The sequence below is a fragment of the Chaetodon trifascialis genome, chromosome 10, assembly GCF_039877785.1.
Source record: "Chaetodon trifascialis isolate fChaTrf1 chromosome 10, fChaTrf1.hap1, whole genome shotgun sequence".
NCBI lineage: Eukaryota > Metazoa > Chordata > Actinopteri > Chaetodontiformes > Chaetodontidae > Chaetodon > Chaetodon trifascialis.
The window spans coordinates 13,656,625-13,679,105 of record NC_092065.1 but is presented as its reverse complement, the minus strand read 5'-3'; the positions used below and the strand labels follow the sequence as shown (position 1 = coordinate 13,679,105).

General features: G+C 42.8%; 1 protein-coding gene across 1 annotated transcript; it reads right to left on the bottom strand.

The window, feature by feature from the left end:
- Positions 1–516: 516 nt before the first annotated feature.
- Positions 517–21,463, bottom strand: b4galnt3b (beta-1,4-N-acetyl-galactosaminyl transferase 3b). Its single transcript, XM_070972679.1, has 20 exons — positions 20,978–21,463; positions 16,734–16,777; positions 16,530–16,607; positions 14,362–14,457; positions 13,458–13,548; positions 13,237–13,337; positions 13,046–13,113; positions 10,515–10,593; positions 10,285–10,351; positions 9,933–10,067; positions 9,698–9,807; positions 7,928–8,028; positions 7,636–7,703; positions 6,348–7,548; positions 5,427–5,680; positions 4,827–4,980; positions 4,676–4,748; positions 4,428–4,581; positions 3,449–3,575; positions 517–2,294 (listed from the first exon to the last, which is right to left on the bottom strand). The coding sequence occupies exons 1-20, from the start codon at positions 21,114–21,116 to the stop codon at positions 2,183–2,185; spliced, it is 3,252 nt and encodes a 1,083-aa protein (XP_070828780.1). The 5' UTR covers positions 21,117–21,463; the 3' UTR covers positions 517–2,182.
- Positions 21,464–22,481: the final 1,018 nt, after the last annotated feature.

Below are 22,481 nucleotides of genomic sequence, written 5' to 3'. Positions count from 1 at the left end.
TGACTGCATTTTGACCGTATTACTTTCACTACCCTTCAGGTGGGATAAAAATTAGACCCACTTGGCAGGGACCCACACCCAGGGAGATTAGCTCTCTAAAACAATGATGTGACATGTGGGAAGCAGAGTGCACACATGTAAGTATATATGAAGTACCGCACCTTTCTTTAACATTACTAAAGACAGCATCTGCATGGACCTTCAGCAAATATCCCATGAGAGAACACACTACAAGTCTGACATTGTTCTGCGTCCTCGGCCTGGTGACTGCACCACATACTGTGAATGCTACAGCTGAAACGCTCAAATTAAATGATGCAAAGCAGTTGCAGGACTGTGCTCTGTGTTTGCAGTACGTTTTGCATGACACTGCTGTCTGGTCTCATAAACGTCACTTTCAGCAACTACACAACACGTGACAGGAGCAGCCAAAGACTGGGAACGTTGTGGAATGCTCCAAAGTCACGTGTTTGGAACAGGCAAACAATTAAAAAGTACACATAATGCATTGAAAATGAAGACAAAAGAAATTTATTCCTCAGATTTGTCAGGCAAAGTAAAGTGGAAAAAAAACTGTCCCTGAGAGAAGAGACTCCAGAACTGTACAATAAGGCAGAGGTTAACTCTCAGCACAAAGAGAGGGATGAGGTATATCTAAAAAAACAGGTAGAGGGAAAAAAAAAAACAAATACCACACAATACCTGGCAGTGTTACGAACCAAAACCACCAACCAAGCCTGGCCTCAGACCAGAAGTGTGTTGTGTTTTTAATCGCCTTATATGACAAGTGATTCAACATTTAACAATCTCAAAAGCTTAGAAAGGCACAACGAGTTTGTCAAACCGGAATGTGAGCAATCAGAAAATGCTGCCATTAGTCTCATTTTAAATAACAATCATACAATATGATAAACATACAAGATCATTTTTCACTTACAACGTTTCCTGTCTGTATTTACTGTGCTGACAATGAAAACAGTATTTCCCAAAATGGTAAGCTTCATAGACTGAGACAAGAAAAAAAAAAAAAATCTTTTGAGAATCATCAAAACAATTATTCTTCTGAGAAACAACTATTCAATTCAGCAGGTAGATCAATACAAATGAGCGGGCTGCATGGACATAAATTACAGTAAAATCAGTTTTTGACTAAAACTGCCCTCAATGCTGAATTTACATGGACATTTTCAAAAGCCAGCCATGTGGAAATCAACTGCTCATCTTTCAACGATTATCTTTGGTAAGCAGAAGTGTAGACAGAAGAGGCAGGCAGACATGAAACAGGCGACATATTCCAAACTGTCACCATAATGCACTGTTTCATATGTCTGTGATGCACTGAGCATTCTTTCAATCACGAGTCCTTCTCAGACAAAATGCTACAATGATGAAAATCACCTAAATATTTCATTCTTCTTCCTGTTTAAGGCCTTTCCTGACCCGTCTGTCAAAACCGGCCCATGTGGCCCCAGTACCTGAACAACAATCACAACAGAAGCCCCAATTCATATGAATGAGAACACAAAGGGGAGGGCACTAAACTGAGGTACACTGAAATGCTGTTGACTGTTTCTAGACAAAACATCAAACTCAACTGGCAAAAAAAATCCTACAAACACTGATATAATAAATATAAAGTTTTCCATAATTTACAATATGACAAGGTGACTGGTGTTTACCATGTGCACAGTCTGCAGTCAAATACATATATTTAATTTTTTCATCCTCAGTTAAGACTCATGTGCAAGACGTGTGATCTCTGACATATAGGACACTTGTGTGTACAGTATACATGCTTGGAGTGTGAACTGTCATTAAATTAGGTCTTTGGATCAGGTCAGTTTTGTGCAGCTAGCCAGATCATCATGGCACACATCAGTATCTTCATATGTAACATCAGTCACCCATGACAGTACCCTCTTAGTAGTCAAGTGTACATCCAGTGGACTCAACTCTGAGCATATCAGTAGTATCTCCTCAGCAGCGATCACTGCTGCCACTCCTGTGCTGCCGTTTCACAGAGGACAGGATCCAATCCGATGTCGGCATCCTGTCACCCTCCCCGTCGGTCAGCAGGTATTACCATTATGCAGCAGGAATCATGCTCCGGCCTTAAAGTGCTCTGGTTGCCGTGGTTGTAACCATGGCGATCGTGGTCATGGTGCAGCGGCAGGGGACAAGGTCACCTGAGGCTGGGCGACATCCGCCGGTTCCACATGCCACGTTTGGAGTGATAGTGGTGGAAGAAGTTCCTCAAGTAGATCCTCTCCACTTCCAGTCCTGCCTGGAGGATCCTGGGGCGAGAACAGAGCACAGCTGTTTACTTCCTTTTCATTTTGTTAGCCGTTAACGCAGCACTTCCCGAACTTCATCGTTAGTTCTCAAAAAAATCCTATCTGTCTCTTTAGATATTACATGTTCAACTATTTTCACCAGCTAGTTGCCATCTGTGCCTGTTTGCCGTCTGAGGCTGAGTAGATGGTGTCTGGTGGGTTTTTAGACCGTTTTCACTGAAAACAGCTTCAGCTGAAAAAGACACTATGGGAGGAGTGAGAGTGAACCAAAACAGTGACGTTGTGAGCTGAACAGCTAAACACTGAGCTTAAACTCACTATGAAGCTCCGTAAAGCCAAGCAGGGCGGCAGATTTGCGAGATAATTCTCCGTAGATTACACAATGTCACACTGTTATTTTTTCATCATAATGACAGTATAGATTATAGCAGCTTTAAGTTTTGGCTTTTTGAGGGTAAAAAGACACAGACACACAGTCTCATGCTTTGATTCTGTCTTTCATTTCACTCTAAGTGGCTTGAAATGAGTGATTCAAGGTCCATTCTTTATTATTCCTGATACATGTGCACTAGTGAGTCACAAAGCGTGTTGTGTTACTATTCCAGCCTGCAATAGTAACAGCGTATTTATTTTTAATAATTTTTCACTTTTGATGTGTTTTAAAGTGCAATATAAAAATGCAGGCGATGTAAAGAACTTGTTTTTTCATGTGCTGAAAAGCTGACTGCTGTAAAATAGATGGTGCGGCATCATTCGCTGCTTTAAGAAAACAAAAAACTAGTATACTGTCAGTCTGCCACGTTCAATGCCTTCCAGCAGTTATTTTGTAATGTCTCTCCTCCTTCACTTCCATCTGCTACAGCCAGTGTTCAGTCACTCTTTCCAGAGCTTTTCTTAAACAACTCTATAAAGAAACATGTAGGAACTTGTTACACTAAGTGCAAGTGGAAAGACTATCATCACCACATATACAGTATCATTCCTTCCATCAGAAACAAGTCAGTCAAGCCTCTCATTCAGAATGTTATCTACCACTGTAGGTGCAGAAATGTCCATCATCCGCTTTTACAGAAGAAAACTTTTGTCTGTGACCTTAAATGATAACAAAAAAAATTGAAACAGATTAACAAACTCTTAGCCAGAGAGGACCACACCTGTCGAGGAGCTCCCAGTCTTCTCCTCCCCAGCGGTCTGTGAACTCCCTGGTGTTCATTCCTCCCACTGCGTCCAGGTCTGACTTATAGATCCCCAGCAGGCCGAAGCCATTAACCTCCCAGTAACCTGCAACACACATGGTCACATTTCCATTCAAATTTAATGTGGCTCGGTAGTTTTGTTCTACATCTCTTTATGTTGCTTGTTTGTGCCTCACAGACACAAGACACCTTACCACGACCGCCGGCATCCTTTTAAAATCTCATATGAGCGTCAGGAAAAACACTCAGGAACCTCCATCTGCCACATGTTACAACGTGGCATGACTGGATGCCATGATTCACTAAAACAGGTGTAGCCAATGAGGCTTCTTTGTCAGAGTGTGTACGTGCCTGTAGGCATTAAGATATTAATCTAACATGTCAATGCAAGATTAACAGATGGAGATATGAGCTTGGAGGCTGCTGTGCGAATTCCCATCCATCTCTGAGAAAGTAAGTGTTCTCAAACAGGCCAGTAGTAACAAGGAAACAAAGGAAGGGAGCCCACTAATATGCCTACTATGCCTATTTTTGTTTACTATTTTCACTTTCAAACCAAATTATTGTGATTTTAATGAGCCTATATCAGTGTGAAAACAGACTCCTAAAATCAATGTAAATCAATAATGATAATTAGACGCTTCACTTGAAAATGCTCTCTGACATCCGTGAAGTAGGCAGTCAGCGCTCAGCACAACTTCAGCCACCAATGAATGAGTCCTCTTTGCTATATAACAGGGTTTCTACACTGACCTGGACAACAAATGCAAGAATTTCTCACTTTAGTCACATTAAATAACTTGGACATATGGCCATATGAACACTCCACAAAATGACTTCTGATAATGACGAGTGTATTTCAACTGAAGGAAGAACTTTCTTCCAAGGAATAACGGACACATGAGATTAAAACTAAAGATGATGTATCTGCGTCTACCTCTGGCCTCCAGTGGTGTGGCCCCGCAGTCCAGTCTCAGGACTATCGGGGCAAAGGCCATGTATCCCTCCACACAGTGCTTCCTGATGGTGTCAATGATAGAGGGCGGGAAGTGGATGTGGAGGTCACAAAGAAACACGATGCTGTGGTCATCCTGAGGGAGAATTGAGAGGGAAAGGCATGAAAGAGATTTAATATCCATCATCTCATCTTAACGCCTTATTGCTGAGTGATGTTGCGATACTCACATTTATGAGGTCGATACCTGCTTGCAGACCAGCAGAGCGCTCAAAGTTTCCACTCAGCTTCACATACTCGTACCTGATCCACAGAGACAGTTGTAGTACACACAAATACTGCGTCACACTTTGGGATTCCGTGCGAGAGCGAAACACGTACCTGGGGAGTGAGGATTTCTGTAGAGCCTTCCTCACGTCCATGTCAGTGCTGTTGTAGTCAGTGATGATGAGGTTGAAGTTGGCGTCTCGAGTGTCTTTGAACAGTCGCTCCATGTCAGAAATCAGTTGCAGCACCCACCGAGCCTGGTTTTTCACTGAGAGAGACGCACAGACGAATGATCAGCTGTTTAGGTCATGCATTAACGGACTCAATCAGTTCACTTCAGTGTCAGCAGGCATGTTTTTTATACTATGTTGGGTTTAATTCAATCTACCAGCAGGCTCTCGTTTTTAACATTCTATGTTTAAGATCTGGTTCCAGTGAGCCCGTCCTTATTCCAGTGCACTGAGTCTGGCTGCTATGGGTCACTCCAAAAGATCTGAGTCTTTGTACAGCTTGGAATCTGACGTTGATGGCTAAATAAAAGGACAAAAGCACATAACCGAGGCCTTTCTTTCTGTAAGTGAATATTGACATGGATTCTGTGGTTAGGACAAGCCTATTAATGTCAATATTGTATTTTCTACAGGAGATTGCGTGTAAGACGTAAATGCTGACATATTGAGGTTAATTTAGTCATTTTTCCACTGTTTGTCATACCAGGTACTACAAAGTGGACGGTGGCAGCCGTATTCCAGCGGAAGCCCACCGGATTACACAGCACCAGCTGAGGTTTCTGCCGCTGGAAGTCCTTGCGGTGTTGCCTGCTGTGGCGAATCAGAGTGTAGATGTAGTGCGACAGGCGCACCAGCTGGCCATTCACATCTTTCAGCTCCAGCTCCAGGAGGTAGCGGCTGCCCTGGACACCGTCCACACGCTTCACCATGTTAAGCACACGCACCAATGTGAACCGCCTGCACAAACAGAAAGAATTCCAATAATCCAATAATGCAATTTCTGCACAATTACAATTCATTTTTATCTATATTGGAAGTGTGGTTGATTGCTAGATGTGATGTGCTCATTTAAAACCCAGTGGTCAGACTCCCACAATATTCCTTAAATCATGGAAGGACACTTCCTAATGTGATATTCAAAATTTAGGTCAATTATCACACCAAGGTTTCAGACCTGTTCCTTGGTGTTGAGTGTCAACAGATTTAGGTGTTCAGACAGTTTCTCTCAGCTTTTGCACCAATAACAGGGATCTCAGCTTTGTCTTGTTTTAGCTGTAAGAAGATCTGAGTCATCCACAAGCTAATGTCTGAGATACATGCAATTAAGCTGCTGATAGAACTGCAGTCATTTGAGCTTACAGACATATATCGGGTATCGTCTGCATAATTATGGAAATTGATGTTACGATTTCTTAATAACATTGCTAAGTGGTAAAATATAGAGACTGAAAAGAACTGGACCTAAGATAGAGCCCTGTGGAATACCACATGTCAGGTCTATTTCAGTGACAGTGATCATCCATCACCACATAAAACATAAAACTTGAAATGAAAATGAAATGAATCCTGCCATAAATGCATCTCATGACTCAGGCACTGGTGCATATACAAGTACAGCACTTACCCGTTGTGCTTTTTGTTGAGTTGGTCCATGAAGGCCTTCACCACAGGCAGAGTGTCGCTGGAGTGGAGCAGCAGGTTGCCTGAGATGTTGCAGTGCAGGTCGATCCAATCTAACCGCTGTGCCTGAATGTCCAGGTGGCTAACCTGGAAGGTCTGGCTCCAGTTGATCTCGGGGTCATACACCGGCGGGGGGGTAAGGTCCTCGTCATCTGTACCTTCCAAGTCTTCTCCTGGTCCCCAAAGAGAGTCTCTCCCACCCTCCCTGGCGCTTCTCCTGTTCAAATCCCTGTTGTGAGCCTTGTCTTCCTCCCCTGCTTGGTCATCCTCTCCTTTCGTATCTGGCCGCTTTTTGTCCCTTTTTTCTCTGGTGGTCATCTTCACTTTGTGGATTTTATTTTCTAGATTCAGCTGTAGAGGCATATTCATCTCTATCTCTCTATCCCTGAGGTGTTTTCTGGCATCTGCGTTCCTCTGATTCAACCTTAAAAAAGGGCGGTCTCTCTTGGGAGTGGTCTGCTGCTTGGCCACTGTGGGTCTTTCCAGAAGAGGAGTGTCCCTCTCTAAAGGCCGAAGCTTTGAGTCTTGGAGTGTCTGGATTTGGGTTTGGTTCATTTTACGGGTCCTCTGGATATGATGCTGTTTAGACCTGAGTTGCTCTGATGGGACTTCTGGTCTGGTTGGCTTTGCTTCGAGCTGCTCTCTGTCCACTCGCATTGCTGGATTTGTCCCTCTTGGTCTCACAGCTGTCTCTACTGATCTGATCTTTTGTCTCTTTGCTTGTCTCGATTTTCGTTTTGGTTTTATCTGTTCTGCATTTTTTACCCGGCCATCAAGCCTGGACTCTGTCTGGTTCTGGTACAGGTGTTTTGAGGCTTGCGTTTGCACCGACTGCAGAGACTCAACTGGTTTCTTTGACTCTGGCTGAGGCTGTGGGACACTGTCCTTCCCTTGCTTCCTCTGCAGCTCATCTACGTTCAGTCTGATGTCAGAAGTGTTCTTCAGCATGTTGTTAGTTTCTTGCCTGGTTAAGGAGAAGAGTTTGCGCCTGCGTTTCTGAGTGTAATCATCGTAATCATCACCATAGTCTCGGAAAAGGGCGTTATTTTTCTGGTCCAGCCTGATTTCCCTTACTCTTTGATAAGCTTCATTGTCAAACTCGTCCTCCTCACTGACCACTGAGTTCCTCCTCTGGAAACCAAAATCTAACAGAAGTAGGGACAGAAAAAGAGAGTATAACGGAGTGGCAATAGAGGTTACTTGAAAAAGAAGAAAAGTAAAGTAGAAAATACCTCGGCCTGCTTTAGCTTTTGCCTGCGTATCAGGGCGGTCCAGTCTCATGTATCTAGAGAAACCAAACCTGAAGACAAGAGGACAAAACATAAAATATGCAAAGATTTAGAAGTTTATCTGCTTGATGTTACATTACGATTACAAAATAGACGTGACTGTGAGATGAGACTCGCTCTCTCTGTCTCTCTCTCTCGCTCAGAAAACTAACACTTTCTTCTTCTTTCCTCGACTTCTAACTCTGCACTGTCCTACTGGATGTATTTTCACTCAGTATAGAGTATGAGGTCTCACATCTTCATGTAGTAGGGGCTCTCTCGGTAGAAGCAGCTGCTCTGTGTCTCCATGTGTGTGAGTCGGGTGTAGTCATTGGGGTAGATGTAGGACATGTGAACCTGGGGAGATGAGATGAAATGCCAGTTGTTAAAGCTGTAAGGGCTTCCTGGTGACTCATGAGGTCTTGTATAATAAAAGGGTGTGTGAGTGCAAAGGTGAGATAAGAGCAGGACATACTGGATGAGGGGTTTTTTTGCCTCACGTACAGCAGATTTCAGAATTGATGTGAAGTACCTATTTTTGACTTTCTTGTCGTGACTTAGACGAGAAGACCAACACCACTCACACCACATATCTGTTATACATGACGCTACAGCCAGTGAATGGCCAGCGGTGGGGGAATTAATATTGAGATTCTTTACTTAAGTAAAAGTACTAACACCACAGTTAAAGTCCTGCATCAAACACGTGACTTATTTAAGTACAATGAGCAAAATGTACTTTAAATAATAACAGTAAAAGTACTCAATGAAGACTGAGATTGAGGATCTTTCTGTTGCAGCTGGTTCAGGTGGAGCTCATTTTGAAACATGTATAAAACTGCAACTGATTTTCATTCTGGATCAATCTGATGGTCAATCCATTCATCAATTGATGGTTTAGTTTGTAAAAAAAATGAGTGAGAAATGTCATCACAAATACAAACCAGAGCCAAAAGCAACGTCTGCAAAATGCTGGGGTTGTCCAACTAATAGTCCAAACCTTTAAATCTTTATTATTTTATATCAAAAATACAAGCAAATCTTCACGTTTGAGAAGCTGAAACCATGAAATGTTTGGCACTCTTGCTTCCAAAAAAAGGCTTGAATGATTATCAAAAGAGTTGTCAGTTAATTTTTTGTCAGTCATTTAATCAAGTAATCATTTCAGCTGTACTTGTATATATTTTTAGGAAGGTTCAAAATTAATTTCTGAAAAAACATACTATTTTTAAGCTCTTTGTCTGTTCAAAAATGTGCAATGTATTTTTTCTGTGTCAAGTCACTCTAACTGTCAAAAACTTGGAGTGAAGCAAAAAGCACAACATTTCTCTCTGAGTTTCAGTGGGGTAACAGATAGATTGGAAACAGGGGTACAAAAATCAGCCTAGCAGCAGCCCTAAAACTCACTAACACGTTTTATCTTGCTTGCTTAAGCTGTGGGAAAGACGAAGTGTAAAATTGACATGTGGTTGTACGGGGGTTATGTGCAGGATTTTTTCTTGACCAAGCAGTGTCATCTTGGGGGCTTGTCGTCACTATGGGGTTGCCAGGCAACCCGCAGTGCCTCCAGGAAGTCACCGCAAAGTGACTAATAATCAGACTTTTGCAATTTACTGTCGAATCAACTGAGAGAAGCACTGCAGCTAAATGTTTTTTCTAATGGGTGCAGCATGACCATTTCCTTTAAAATTGGTCCCCTGGAGGCATTACGTACGCCGGCATAATTTAGACTCCTCAAATAGACAACACTGCTCGGCACAGCAAGAACACATTTAAAAACAAAATAAAAGAGGGCCATGAAAGATGGAAAAGGCTTCCTGTATCACTCTGGGGCAACATAAACTTAAAAAAAAAAAAAAGCTTTCTCGGTACTACCAGTTATCTTTAACATGGTTCGTTAATTCCAAGACTGTATTCAGGAGTTTTTTTTTGTGTGAAAGATGAACGCTGAGGGGAAATGTGATCTAAAGCTCGACCAGTAGAGATCTAAGTGAGATGCACAGGCTATAGAAAAAGAAGTACATACAAACTGCAGTCCTTGGTAGCGGAGCAGAGGAAAGTCTTTGATTATGTAGCTGGGCTTGTACGAGCAATCAGGCAGAACCCCTTGCAGGAGCTTGCTGTTTATCAAAGGCACTGCAAACAAATTGAGATTTGACATGAGATTACTTTGTGCATTATGAGAAAATAAGTTTCACAATAGTAGCGTCCGGCTTATCTGCTGCGTGGCAGAGAGATGGTGCAACACAGACGTCTCTCACCTTGGTGGAGAGCATCTCGCGGATCTTCCCTCAACATGTCTGGTGCGGCACCGTGCTGTTTTGTGGGGGTGAGTTGGTGGCTTGCAGCCGTCTGCGGTATGTGGGCAACATCGCTCAGTAACAAGGCAGACTCGTCTGTGTGATGAAGCCATAGGCACAAGAATAAGAAAAGTGCTCTGCATTTATTGTGCAACAAAACCACTGACTTGATTTGCAAGAATGAGCATCCTTGCAGAATAATAAAGGCAAACAGGATTATGAGCCACCGTGTGATGGAAATTTACCCTGAGCTCGAGACTAATAAAGACTCACTGAGGCTGCAGGAATGATGTGTGGGTTTTTGTGTACTTACTAACATAGAGGGAGATGTGATTGGATTCAATAACCATGAACCTAAAGCCTTGGTCCAGGAGCTGCCACTGTGTGAAAACAAACACAAAGAACTGCATGTCTCTTCCACTTTATTACTCACATTGCACATGAAAATGAGCACAGGCCGCACAGTGAGAGCTAGAACCAATAAAAAGAGACAAAGACAAAAGGAGAGGACATTTTCTGCGACTGTTGAGTCCAACTACTTACTGCCACCTCCACGTGATCAGTCCCTCTGTCATTTTGCTTGTGGATTATCTCAAAAAAGTACCTCCTCTGAGCGGACAGCCTGTCAGACAGTAAACCAGTTCAACATTATACTCATATCAGTCACAATCAGACACTGAACTCAACTCAAGAGAAGTACAGTGATGCAGTCATGTGGGTCTTGGTTGGCATCGCTGCTCTACTAAACATAAAGGCTGGAGCAGCCCACCCATCAGATAAAGACCTGAGAGTCTTTGCTCTGGGGTATCTTGAAGCTGATCAAGCTGATATCACAAATTCTTATCTCTACTACACTCATTCTCTGCATATATTCCTGCATATTTTGGCTGTGTGTGTGTGTGTGTGTGTCCTCTTACTGGTTTCAGACAGTATCAGCATCACAGAGAGAAAATGTCATCAATTACAGCTTCTAGATATAATGTTCTCCCTGTTATAGGTTTGTCCTCCATTTGAATCTTAAAACAGATACTTTTTAGTGAATTTAATCTGATGCATCTTGCTGTTCAGACACACTTATCAAAATCCAAATCAGTTCAACATCGGGCCACTGGGCACGTACAAAAACTTAATCTTAAGTGCTGATATTTACATGTTCCATTGTTGGTGGTGACTCACCAAACTAGTTTCCATTGTGCAGTGTAAAAAATGTCCTGCCCATTTACAGTAAACCACCCCCACACAGTGAAAGCTTTCCAGCATCTTAGCAATAATGCTATAAAATAGTTGGAACGGCAGTCTAATTTTTTCCAGCACCTATGTCGTAACAGTAATGTTGAGTTTTTACTGCAACGACAATTCTAGTCTGGATTCCCAGAAGGACACAACCTTTTTTTTTATGTTTACGCTTGGGTTAGTAGATTAGAGGTGTGTACATTTAGGCATGGGTTTAGTTTTGCACCTCTGTAAAAGATAGGGCACCTGCAAGAGACAGATTTAAAACAAGAAGGTGACTATTGTTGCAGCAGAAGTTGCAGTATCTTGTCTTTCAGTCCTTAGTATGAATCAAACTCTTAAAAAAACGCCAGAGCCTACGATTGCCACAATGCAACCCCACAGCTTCTTTTTGTTTATACATTATACAAACAGGAGTAGGACTACCCATGACAAGTAAACTGATTTTCATCTGTCCAATCGAAGAAGTGCCCCTTAACGTTGGGATAATCACATGATATTTGATGAAAGTTCATGGTCATGTTAACCTAGTTTCTGTCTGTGTTGTTTTATATGTACTGTTCTTGTGGGGTTGAAGGGGAGTGCACTCAACTGGAAAACACAACTTCCCATAAATCTGTGCACCAACCAGAATTTAAAGAATAGTCAAAGGAGAAATGACATTTATTGATCCACACCCACTAACAGGCCAGCATTTTTCTGGGATTTCTGTGGGATTCCTGCAGGATGGGAGTCATTTCACTTCTCATCACGTGACAGGAAAAGAGTCAACAGGAGTGGGCGGGACAGGAATCATAATGACAATAGGTCTGTTTTCATATATAAATATGTAGTTCTAGTATGAGTATACACTGCTTGTAAATGACCTACATAATGTATTTTTCATGTTCATTCATTTTATAGGTGCATTATTTTCTTACGGCTTTGCTTTTATTTTGTAAGAGTGCTGCCGGTAGGAGAGAAAGAGGCACGGTAAAACAGGCAGGTATGTCACACAAAATACTTCCTGTTTGTTTAACACCTGCAAAGGTTTGCTGATATTTTGTTTATTACTGATTGATGTTAAATGACTTTATAATGTCCATTCGGAGTTTACTTAGTTGGAGGATGAGCGTGTGTGTTTAAGCGAACAAGGGCGCTGTGTTGGCTTTGTTAATGGAGTCTGAAGGAATGCTGTGCATTGCGGTATCTACAGTATGTGGGTGAAGCATGCTTGGTCAAAGATGAATTTTATGTTTGATCTTCATTGGCTATTTTTGATTTGTTTTATGTTGACTGCAGTTTAAAAGTGAATAATCATTTGAAGTTAAATATGCATAACTGCAGCACCTTATTATCATTTCGTCAAGGTAAACAGATGTATTTCAAGATTGTATAAACAGTAATGTTCATTCATTTTCACTCCAAGCTTTATAATACCCAATCTTAAAGCTGTGGAGTGAAAGTGATACAGCTCATCAGGTTTAAAGGATAGTAATATTTTGCCTTTTCGTTTTTTCTTCTTAGCTCTTACGTCGTGTTTTTATTATCAATAAAGCAGAAACCTGACAGGTGTGTGACATGTGTGCAACATATAGTCCAGCCACTAAAAGGATGGTGAGAACATCACATTAAAATCACTCCATTGCCTAAAGACTACCGCCTTAAAAGATAAAACACAACACCGACACAGGATGGAGGTGCAGTCATTCGTCTGGGATTAAACAAGTTCTCACGGGCAACTGAGTTAGTCAATTGGGCAAAGAGATCGTCTGAGCTGCGTTAACTATTGCGCACATCTAGCCGCATTGTTGACGGTAGCTGCTCATCTGACAATAAAATGTAATGTGCGGTCGACTCACCAAACCGGTCTGGAGGTCTGACTGGCATACTTCTCAAACTCACCGGGGGCCGTCCACTCGGCACCAGTCTATAAAAAGAAAACCCACATGCAAACAAACATTACAGAGATGATGTGATTACATGATGATGAATACTGCAAGTAATATGAGGAAATGGCCCTCCGCCATTTGAGAAGATGACACGCGCGTACCTTTCCAACCCATGCCAATAACTGCCCGTTGAGGGGAGAGTTATCTGTGCTGAGCCAAAATTCAGAGTTGTCATCAGAGCTCAAAGCAAACACGAAGTCTCCTGAGAGAAAAAAGAGACAAAGAGATAAAGACACGGAGCGAGGGAGAGGCAGAGGGAGGTGTCTTGCACGCATGTACTCTGTGTGGTGGCAGACAGGAACTAGATGACTATACATCGTACCATCCGTGTATGGATGCAGATAACCAAATATCCTGAGCCCGTAGTTGGTCCACTGAGGAGAGACGGCCAGCTTCTGCACTGTAGTCCTGGACTGGAGGAGAAAGGGAAAGGGAAGCACAGAGAATCAGCCATGATGTTCACTCAAAGTAAGACTACATCTTGAGTGAGGGGCCACGAGGATCTAGCACATGGATGTAGAATGCACCTCTGAGTGTGTTTGCCTACGCTTGTGTCAGAGTGTGCGCTGGGATGTTAAACAGCTGCATTTCAGTCAGCTGAACAATTATGGCATTATGCTTTAAAAGCCATGTATGAGAAGGGGTGAAATTATAACTGTACGTCATAGCATGGTCTTGATAGCGTCCTCTGGTGTAAAACTAGATAAGGAAACGCTGACGGCCAAAATCAGATAAAGATAAAAAATCAGATAAAATCAAATCTTTGTTTGTCTCTTGATTGTGTAAAAGACATCACTGGTTTCTGCAACAGTTTTGAGTACTTTGAGTCCTGTATTTCTACAACACAAACTGTGACTTGGGGAGACTTGGGGAGCTAAAAAGACTAAGTCTACAGCCTGGGAGCAGCTATGTGAGGCTGTAAATAGACACAGCGGAGCTTTGAACTAAATACTAATATCACGTCACTGTGCTAACATTCGCCATGTCCCAAGTCCGTACCACACACTGATTCTGAGCAGATGTTTGTTATTAAATCTCAGGGGAAAAAAAACATTTCGATGTCCATTTGTGAAGTTTAATTGGCAGTGGCTTTCCAGGATGGCAGTTTGATTCGTCTGGAACAAAGTGGTGGGCCGACATTCATTGCAAGCTCGTCTAAAAATGGAAATGATCAAATTGAACATAACGACAACTGGGTGGACTCAGAAGACGAGGGTTCGACTCACATGAGGATACAGTGGGTAGTGCATGTTCTTGCGGAGGTCAGCTACAGAACTGCCACACCAGTCCTCAAAGACGTGCAGATTGGCCCGTCCCTTATACTGCAGAAAGAGGAGAGAGAGAGAGGAGGATGTTGGGAACACTCTGGTGTTTGTGCTGCAGTCTGTTTGCAGCGGGACAATCAACCATCTGGCCTCAGTACTTAAAGAAACTAAAACCAACAAATACAGGCTTACTTCCTTGGATACCACTTGACGATACAATGACAGAACCACAGGTTTCAAGTGTCAGCTGGTTGTTTTTATCCTCCCCCTCTCACCGAGGACACACATGGATCACTTTAAGAGTAGGTTTACTTAAATTTTAAACCACCTTATCTCTTGTGGTGTCCAGCCATGCAGATAATTCAGCTTTTATTGGCCCAAATTTGAAGATATCCGCCTCTGAGCAATATCATATTACATTAAACATACAACTTTTCTTTAAGGAAACGCTGGCGAATACACAGACTTGATTGTGAGAAGTTTTCTTTTATCAATGAAAATCGTCCCCGTAAAAACAGTTGACAGTGTTTTCTGTGGATTATCAAGAGTACTTAGGGCAATATCTCTGCAAATTTTAACTCTCTAGATGGCTGAGTAGCACAAGTTCAGTGCTATCAAATGCTACAGATGCTACAACCAGTCTGATCAAGCCTCAGTCCTACAGGCTATCAGACGCAGACTGTGTTAGTCCACCTGACAGATCATATGTGTGACTGATTTAGATTAATTCATCACAGAGTATGTAATTAATTATGTTAATTATGTTTTTAATGACTTGACAGTCCTAATGCATACACAGGTTGAGGGGTGGATCACAGGAACTGTGTGACAGCCGAAACCAGTCAATCTTTCGCTTATCGCTTTGATCAAAGTCTATACAAAACACTGGGAGACTCACACACACACACCTAAAAGAGGAAGCAGTTTCAGCAGAGGCCCAGGTGTCCTGTAAACATACACCTGTGTGACATCTGCCAAACAGGCTATGTTATCTGATCCGTGAGTGCTGACTGCAGCTCCAAGACAGAATAAAGTGGGTGAGAGCCAAAACCAGCCCAGTAGTTGGTCACATTTCATTTGGGGTTTAGCTAAACACTCTACTGTTATCTGCAAATGTTAGTATGACCTGGGCTCTGAGGCTCAGGCTGAAGGCTATAAAATAATGAGGCAGGGCGCCTCACAGGGACCATTTGCTTGTAATCATTTAAAAAGCCTATTTCCTCCTGCTGTCCATGTGCGCGATCAAAGGCCACTTGACTGGGAGGCAGCCTCGGTTTTATTTTATTCCAACCCTGGCTCTGCTGCACTTTCTTTCCTTTCCAATAAATGCAGTGTTAACTCTGTGAAGGTTGTGGCATTTAATGGACTGGTAACTTTCAAGTGTAAGTGTCAAACATCCCCGAGTTACAGCTTCTGCATTTCTTTGTTTTATGTGATTGAAAATTTGGGTCTTTTTGAATTGCTGCCTGGACAAAAACAAGAAATTTCAAGCCTTAAATTCCAGGAAACTGAAGGGTATTCTTCACTAGTTTTTGACATTTTATAGACCAAACAATTGATCCGCTCATTGAGAAAGTAGAGGGGCAGATCAATCAATGATGAAAACGATGCAGCTCTAAGAACTGGATTTAGTAACTTTCTTGAAACACAACAAACAGAGAATTTATCACTTTGGTGCAAAAATGAAGTACACTTAATACTGCCATAACAGGAAATACAATACATATTACAGGTATTCCTTTCCTGGTAAAAACCGCATTAAAAAGCAGAACAGGTTAGGTTAGACAGAGCGCAAACAACATCCAGCAAATAACTAACACAAACATGATCACTGGGACTATTACAACGCTTACGTAAAGTTTGGTTACACTGGCCTGGAGAGCCAGACACAGCTTTCCCCAAACATGAAACCTGAGGTGCGAGCAGCTGGCCAAAGCGCGGCGCTGCTTAATATAGTGGGAATTTGATGACCCTCATACTGGTCAATAGAAGCTGCTGCAGCACACTGCTGCAGGAACTATAGTGTACAATTAGGCAAAGTGAGCTGGGAGGGACCTGGGCAGGCCTGGGCAGGTTATTCAGAGTTCAGAGGAGGGACACACACACGCTGTGGACACACACACACACACCTCTGGTTTCCAGGTTTGTGGAGTGTAGCTGGACCTCCACGCAGCTGAATCCTCCTCTGGGCGATGGTCCCTTCCGACCTGGAACACACACAGGGGCACAAAATCACTACACTTCAGCTCATTCCCCCCCCCGTCCCTGAGCAAACACACACTCCTTGCATCGCCATGCTTTCTATCACTTCTTTTCCCATGCACCGCTCTTACCCTTTCCATGGCTATCCTCCAGCTGCTGCCATCAGCATTCATACCTGAGGAAGCGGGGGAAAAAAATCAGATCAGCGCAGGGCTGACAGGCAAATATGCAGCGACTGTAAACAGCTGGGCAACGCCGTCACATGCTCCCTGCTCCTGATTTGAAAGAGATTGGTGATTTCCCTGAGGAGGTGGACTAGGTCGTTATTTTTGAACTGGCTTCCTGACTTTGCATTCGAACAAAACTGTATTCTCAACGAGCATGTGGCTTGATCTGCCTCCTCTGATTGGTGGCATAGGAAACAGATTGAGCTGCGAGGGGGGAGACAGATAGATAAACCGGATCTGGAGCAGCACTGCTGAAACATGGTGCAGTCTCTGCTGCAGCCAAAGAATAACAACCACACCTGAAAATGACTCCAATGCGGACTAAACCATCACATCTAATGTCACAAATCTATCCTGCTTGGTGCGCGACAGTATGTCACGTTGTGTAGGTGATACCAGATTTCAGTCCTCCTTATGCGTGATGCTTTTTCATCCATTTCTCGTGGGCTTATGTTGCATGAACAATGGGGCCCAGTGTCCCAGCGGAGTCCCACCCACTCCCTGTTCCAATTCAGAGCTGATGACCACTGAATGCAACTCATCTCAGTCACAGTATTTTTGCAGTTGGCAAAAATCCCTGGCAGAGCAGAATTATTATTCTTCCCAACCGCTTCCATCATCGTTCAAATTACAGGGTATAGTGTATTTTAAATGAAGACCTCACTGTTTGTTTGTGTTTTTATGAGCTTGTGGTGTCAGCGAGTGAACTGGGGTTACAGCGCTTGTGAACCGGGAGTCTGTGATTATCACCAGGGTGGAGATCTCCAAACACACACCCTTGAGACATGGGGGCCAATTTTGGCAACACGAGTAATTCTAGAGTGGTGGTTGAGAAAAGAAGGAGAGGAATATTTTTATCTCCATCTGCACTCATCCAGTCTTCCTTCTTACTCCTCTTCTGTTGCCTATTCGTCTCAATTTGCACCACAGCAATCACTCCAAAACGACTGTCAGTGCTTTGATTGGTGAAACTCAACAACTCAAAGTTGTTTCCGCTGATGAAAATTGCTGCATGGCGTTCAGCTTTCACACAGGGCACAAAAAATGACACCGAAACGACAAAGAGACTGGAGGCTTTCCCTGTGGTTTCCGTATTAATGTCACATTTTGGTCGGTTCTGTCTATTTTCAACACTCTATTCCAGGTTTGGCACAGCTGCTCTCGCATTTTAAACAAATGCTGTTGCACTTGTATGTAGATTTCAGGGGAAAGTCTATGTAAAACACAGTGCAGACAGTCAAATACACAGTTTGCATGGTTAAAGTTAAAAAATGACAGTTATAGCAAGCAGCATGCTGCACTCTGTGTAGTGCCTGAGAGTTTTCCCCAGCAAGCATCCCGACAATTCACACATTTATAGCTCTTTCGAGGCAGCTGAACCAAACATCTGTACACTCTGGAAGCCTTTAACGTCGTCTATCATCTGATTTGTTACTATAAATGCAACTATGAAAAATCAAGTGTACAGAATTCTCTTATACCCAAAGAAATCAATGCATATAATATATGTATGCATAGATGTATAGATTTTCGGTGTATGTGAGCTGAAACTCCAGATTATGTTGAAAATCAAACATTTTTCAAGGAGCATATTCCAATTCAAGCGCATTCCTAACGTTGCAACCCTTATTATCATTAACATCTTACCATTAACTCGACCACAAGCTTTTCTAAATGTGGGAGGAGTGCTCAGTAGAGAGGATCACCACATTAACAACACCCACACTGGCAGCCACTGGTCCAATGGGACACTTATTAACTGCGGCACTTCATATGTTATCTTTGTTCTTAAGTGCCTGTGTGACGTACATTTGGGAAAAACAAGTCACCCCTGCCAGAGCCATATTGAACGTGCAGGGCCGAGCATCAGCGCTAACCCGCGTCGACAGTCATCACTCATTCGGTTTCTTCTCTATCGTTTGTGGGTGAGCACGTCGATGCTCTGCTGCACAGGAGGAAACCACATCACCATTTGCTGTGAGAACGCTCGTCAGCTTTTTAGTCAAGGCACACCGAGCCTTGTGGAATAAGGGCAGTGAACTTTGCTCTTTTCTAGACGAGCAGCTCCTAACGTTCATTATGTAGTTTTTTTGATGACACGGACTGACGCATTTCCATTCATTATCTTTGACTGCAGGATATTGGTGTTTGTGCATAAGGTACAGTTGAACAATGAGCTACCCAGTGTTCACTTAGTAAGCAGTTACACCAGTGGTGAAGGAGAAAATTTGACAATAACACTTAATGCCATGTGGACTAGTGGTTTAGAGGATTCAAATGCTGCGATATTGACAACAGCAACAAAAAAATATAATCCAGATGAGTATGAGGCCTACATTTTAACCTAAAACTCCAGTTCATCCCTGCAGTTTCCAAAAGCTCATAAACATCTTCAAAGTTCTGAAATCCAAATATGGATGGGCATTACAAACAAGCACAGGCAATAAAGACTGTGGTATGTGGCACTGTCCTCATTAAAAGCTTAAATGTCGGAAATTCTGTACAAACGGAGTTATTTAAGATGTTGTTGGCCTGTACAAATCACCAAAAATGTGAATACTGGGCACAAATTCTCTGTAATGAGCTGTCACACAATCTACATTTCAGCTCAGTCTCAAAGCTTTAAAAGCATCTGCAGGCTTATCTCCACGTCCTCCTGCGACCGCTTCATCATTTAATGAGAAATAATTGCCTGGCTACCTGGAATCACTTCATTTGCGTGTCTGACGTTTTTTATCTATCCCATGTTAACCATAAAACTGAAATTCCAATCAAGGCGGTGTAATGGTGGTTATTCGTAAGACTGCGCCTCATGACTTTTCGCAAATCATCACCTGTGTCTGCTTATTGGTGTAATTAAAACAAAAGTGTGGCTCCAAACAAGCTTTCACATTTGATAAAGGACACTTCCGTCTCATGTTCACCTGCCATGACACAGTTTGATCTTCACATCGCTCTCTCAGCTCTGTTTGTAAGCTTCAAGGAGTCCTTCCCTTGAGAGAAGCCCCACTGTTTGAGGGGGCTACAGCCCAGGAATGTGTAGCTTGGCAAGCCCTTTAATGTATGTCTGAGGCATGTGTTTACACGTCAGGCTTTGTTCAAAGTGCCTGTGTCACGTTTTGTTATTTCTCTGTTGTGGGCAGACTATGACTGACTATTTTCTCTGTTTTCATCTCCAACCATGCCAGTGCGGTGACACTCTGATGTTACACTCGAGAGCGAGGGCAATGCAACAGATGGCTGGCTGAGGTGTAAATAAGGTAAAGGGCAGGAAGTTTGGTTTCCCAGTGTGAGACGAGACTTCCTTCGAAGTGTAAACCTGCAGTCTGACCTCCCCATCCCCCCCCTCACTCTTTTTTTTTTTTTTTTTTGGGCTAACACACACACACAGCTCCATCTCTTAAGCGGACCTGTTGTTTCACCTGCTGTGGGCTCATGTTTCCTGTGCAAATGCATTCAGCATCTTCATGAAAAGTAAAAGCAGAAATACACGGAAAATAAATGTAATGCTCAAACAGACTGACAGTTATCTCCGTGTAACATATTCTACATATAAAGTGTGACCAGAAATATAGAAAGCATTCATACATTGTAATCTAACACAACATTCGTGCAATAAGAAGCACCTTTGTGTCATTTTTAATAGTTCATAGTTCGGCATGGCTCCACCACGCAGCATTTAAACCTGTTGCAGTTTCAGTGGCAGAGAGGTGGTGCCTCAGCTTCATGGTGATAACTGAGGCTGCACATTACTGCAAAGCAATGAACTGTATTTCATTGCAAGATGTTTTAAAAGTTTGCAATGTTTGCGATGAAGCGGACAAAAGAGCAGATCGGCCTGAGCAGACTGTGCAAACGGTGTAGATCTGAGTGAGGAAGTTACACTGTTGTTACATCTGCTTTTGTGGTCACTCAGTGAGGTTTCTTCAGATGTTGCACACTGCAACATCACAAGAAACTGCTTCATTCTGCAGATTCATTCTGCTCATTTATGTCTTGCTTTTTTTAATTTCTCCCTTTATTCTATCAGGTTGTTGATCGGTTACAGGTTGCTAGTTAGATGCATCACTTAAACAAAAGTTTAATGACGGACATGTGTTGAGTAAGACCTGTCTTAACAGTGTCCGGACTGGTAGCCACAAACTTACTGGTACCACTGCTCCATGCTTTTGCAGCGACCATCTCATGGTAGACGGCCACGACTCCGACCAGCACAATCGCCCCGAACAGGAGATATTTGCCGTTGCGCCGCAGTTTCTTCAAGGGGAAAAACTCCGAGATCATCATCACGGCTCTAGAGGGAAACCTCCTGCCGGGTTAATCATCGGTCGGGTCACTCGCTTTGTCCGCAGGAGGAGACCGACCCCACCGTCACCCAATCCGCCTGCCTCCCACCGCTGCTCCCAGTGGGTGCGCGCTGTTACCGGCGCCCTGGATGTCCCCAGTGCGCGCGGTCGGTGATGGCTCTCATCCCGCGAAAAATCCCACCATGACCTGAGGTAGCCGGTACTCTACACTGACCACTCGCGACCATCTAAAACTTTCAAGAGGGTTTCGCGTTGCTCCTTCTCACGTAGTACTGCCGTCCCGACCTCCGCTCCGGCTGCTCCGGCGCTAGGCGTACACGAGGCGACGCAAACAAGAGAGTGAACGGTGAAATCTCACACCAGCTTCACTCCACTCAACTTCAGGAGGACAGACAGAGGATGCCAGAAAAAGGTCGGGACAGAGCCAGCTTCGCCTTCAAAATAAAAACACGTGTGTCACAGTGACGAAAAATAGCGCTCTCATAGCCATGGATAAGTATATTTAAGTTTACTACATATAACTACTAAAATGTTAAATTGTGTTTATAGTTTGGTACACCAGCACACATGTCAACACGTTTGTCCGCAGGTAGTTTATTTAGAAATCTGCAACCGGAAGCACTTTTTTTGTTTGTGGCTAGTTTGACACTGCTCGCTCTGAGCTTGGAGGAGGCGTGAACACGGACAGCACACATCAACCTTTCTCTTAGTTTTACCTGTAACCTGTAAATGAACTTGTTGGAAATCGTCAAATTTAATAATTGTTCCTCTAATCATTATTTTCCTTTACGGATTTTTTTTTTTTTTTTTTTACCAACAACCTTTAAACGCCTTAAATAACCATTCATATATCAGTCCTCATTTCAATAACCGTCAATGGTTAACTGCGCACTGTGTCCGCTGGGCCGCTGCTTTATTAACTAAAAGTTCCGTGTTTAACTTCACTACATTTTCTAAACAGACAATATTCTTATGAGTAGAAAGGTTGTGAGTTCAGATGCTGCTGTTTTGGCCATAAGCTAAACATGAGCTAATGCAGGTCTGGAACAAGTGAATGATTATCTTAGCTGGAGGCTGTAGTTTGTTTCAGTCAGGTTGCTGCGCCAATAATAAGATGCTGGTCCAAACACAGTCACCTGTATCCAACATGGGGGTCATTAAGCTATACTAGTTGGAAAAAACAAATAAACAAACAAAAAATAGGTTAATTAAATATATTTAGTTTTAAAGTTTTAGGATTTCAGATAATTACAGAGCAATTAGTCCACAATTAAACTCCAAAGGAACATTATGGTCATTTGTCTGAAGTCATTGTTTAAGCTTGTAGGGCGCTTCCATTGAAATC

Coding starts and splice junctions, on each gene's coding strand:
- b4galnt3b (XM_070972679.1), bottom strand. CDS start 21,116: ATGATGATCTCGGAGTTTTTCCCCTTGAAGAAACTGCGGCGCAACGGC. Junction 16,778..20,977: donor AGCATGGAGCAGTGGTACCA/GTAAGTTTGTGG, acceptor CCGCTTCCTCAG/GTATGAATGCTGATGGCAGC. Junction 8,029..9,697: donor GCTACCAAGGACTGCAGTTT/GTATGTACTTCT, acceptor TCATCTCCCCAG/GTTCACATGTCCTACATCTA.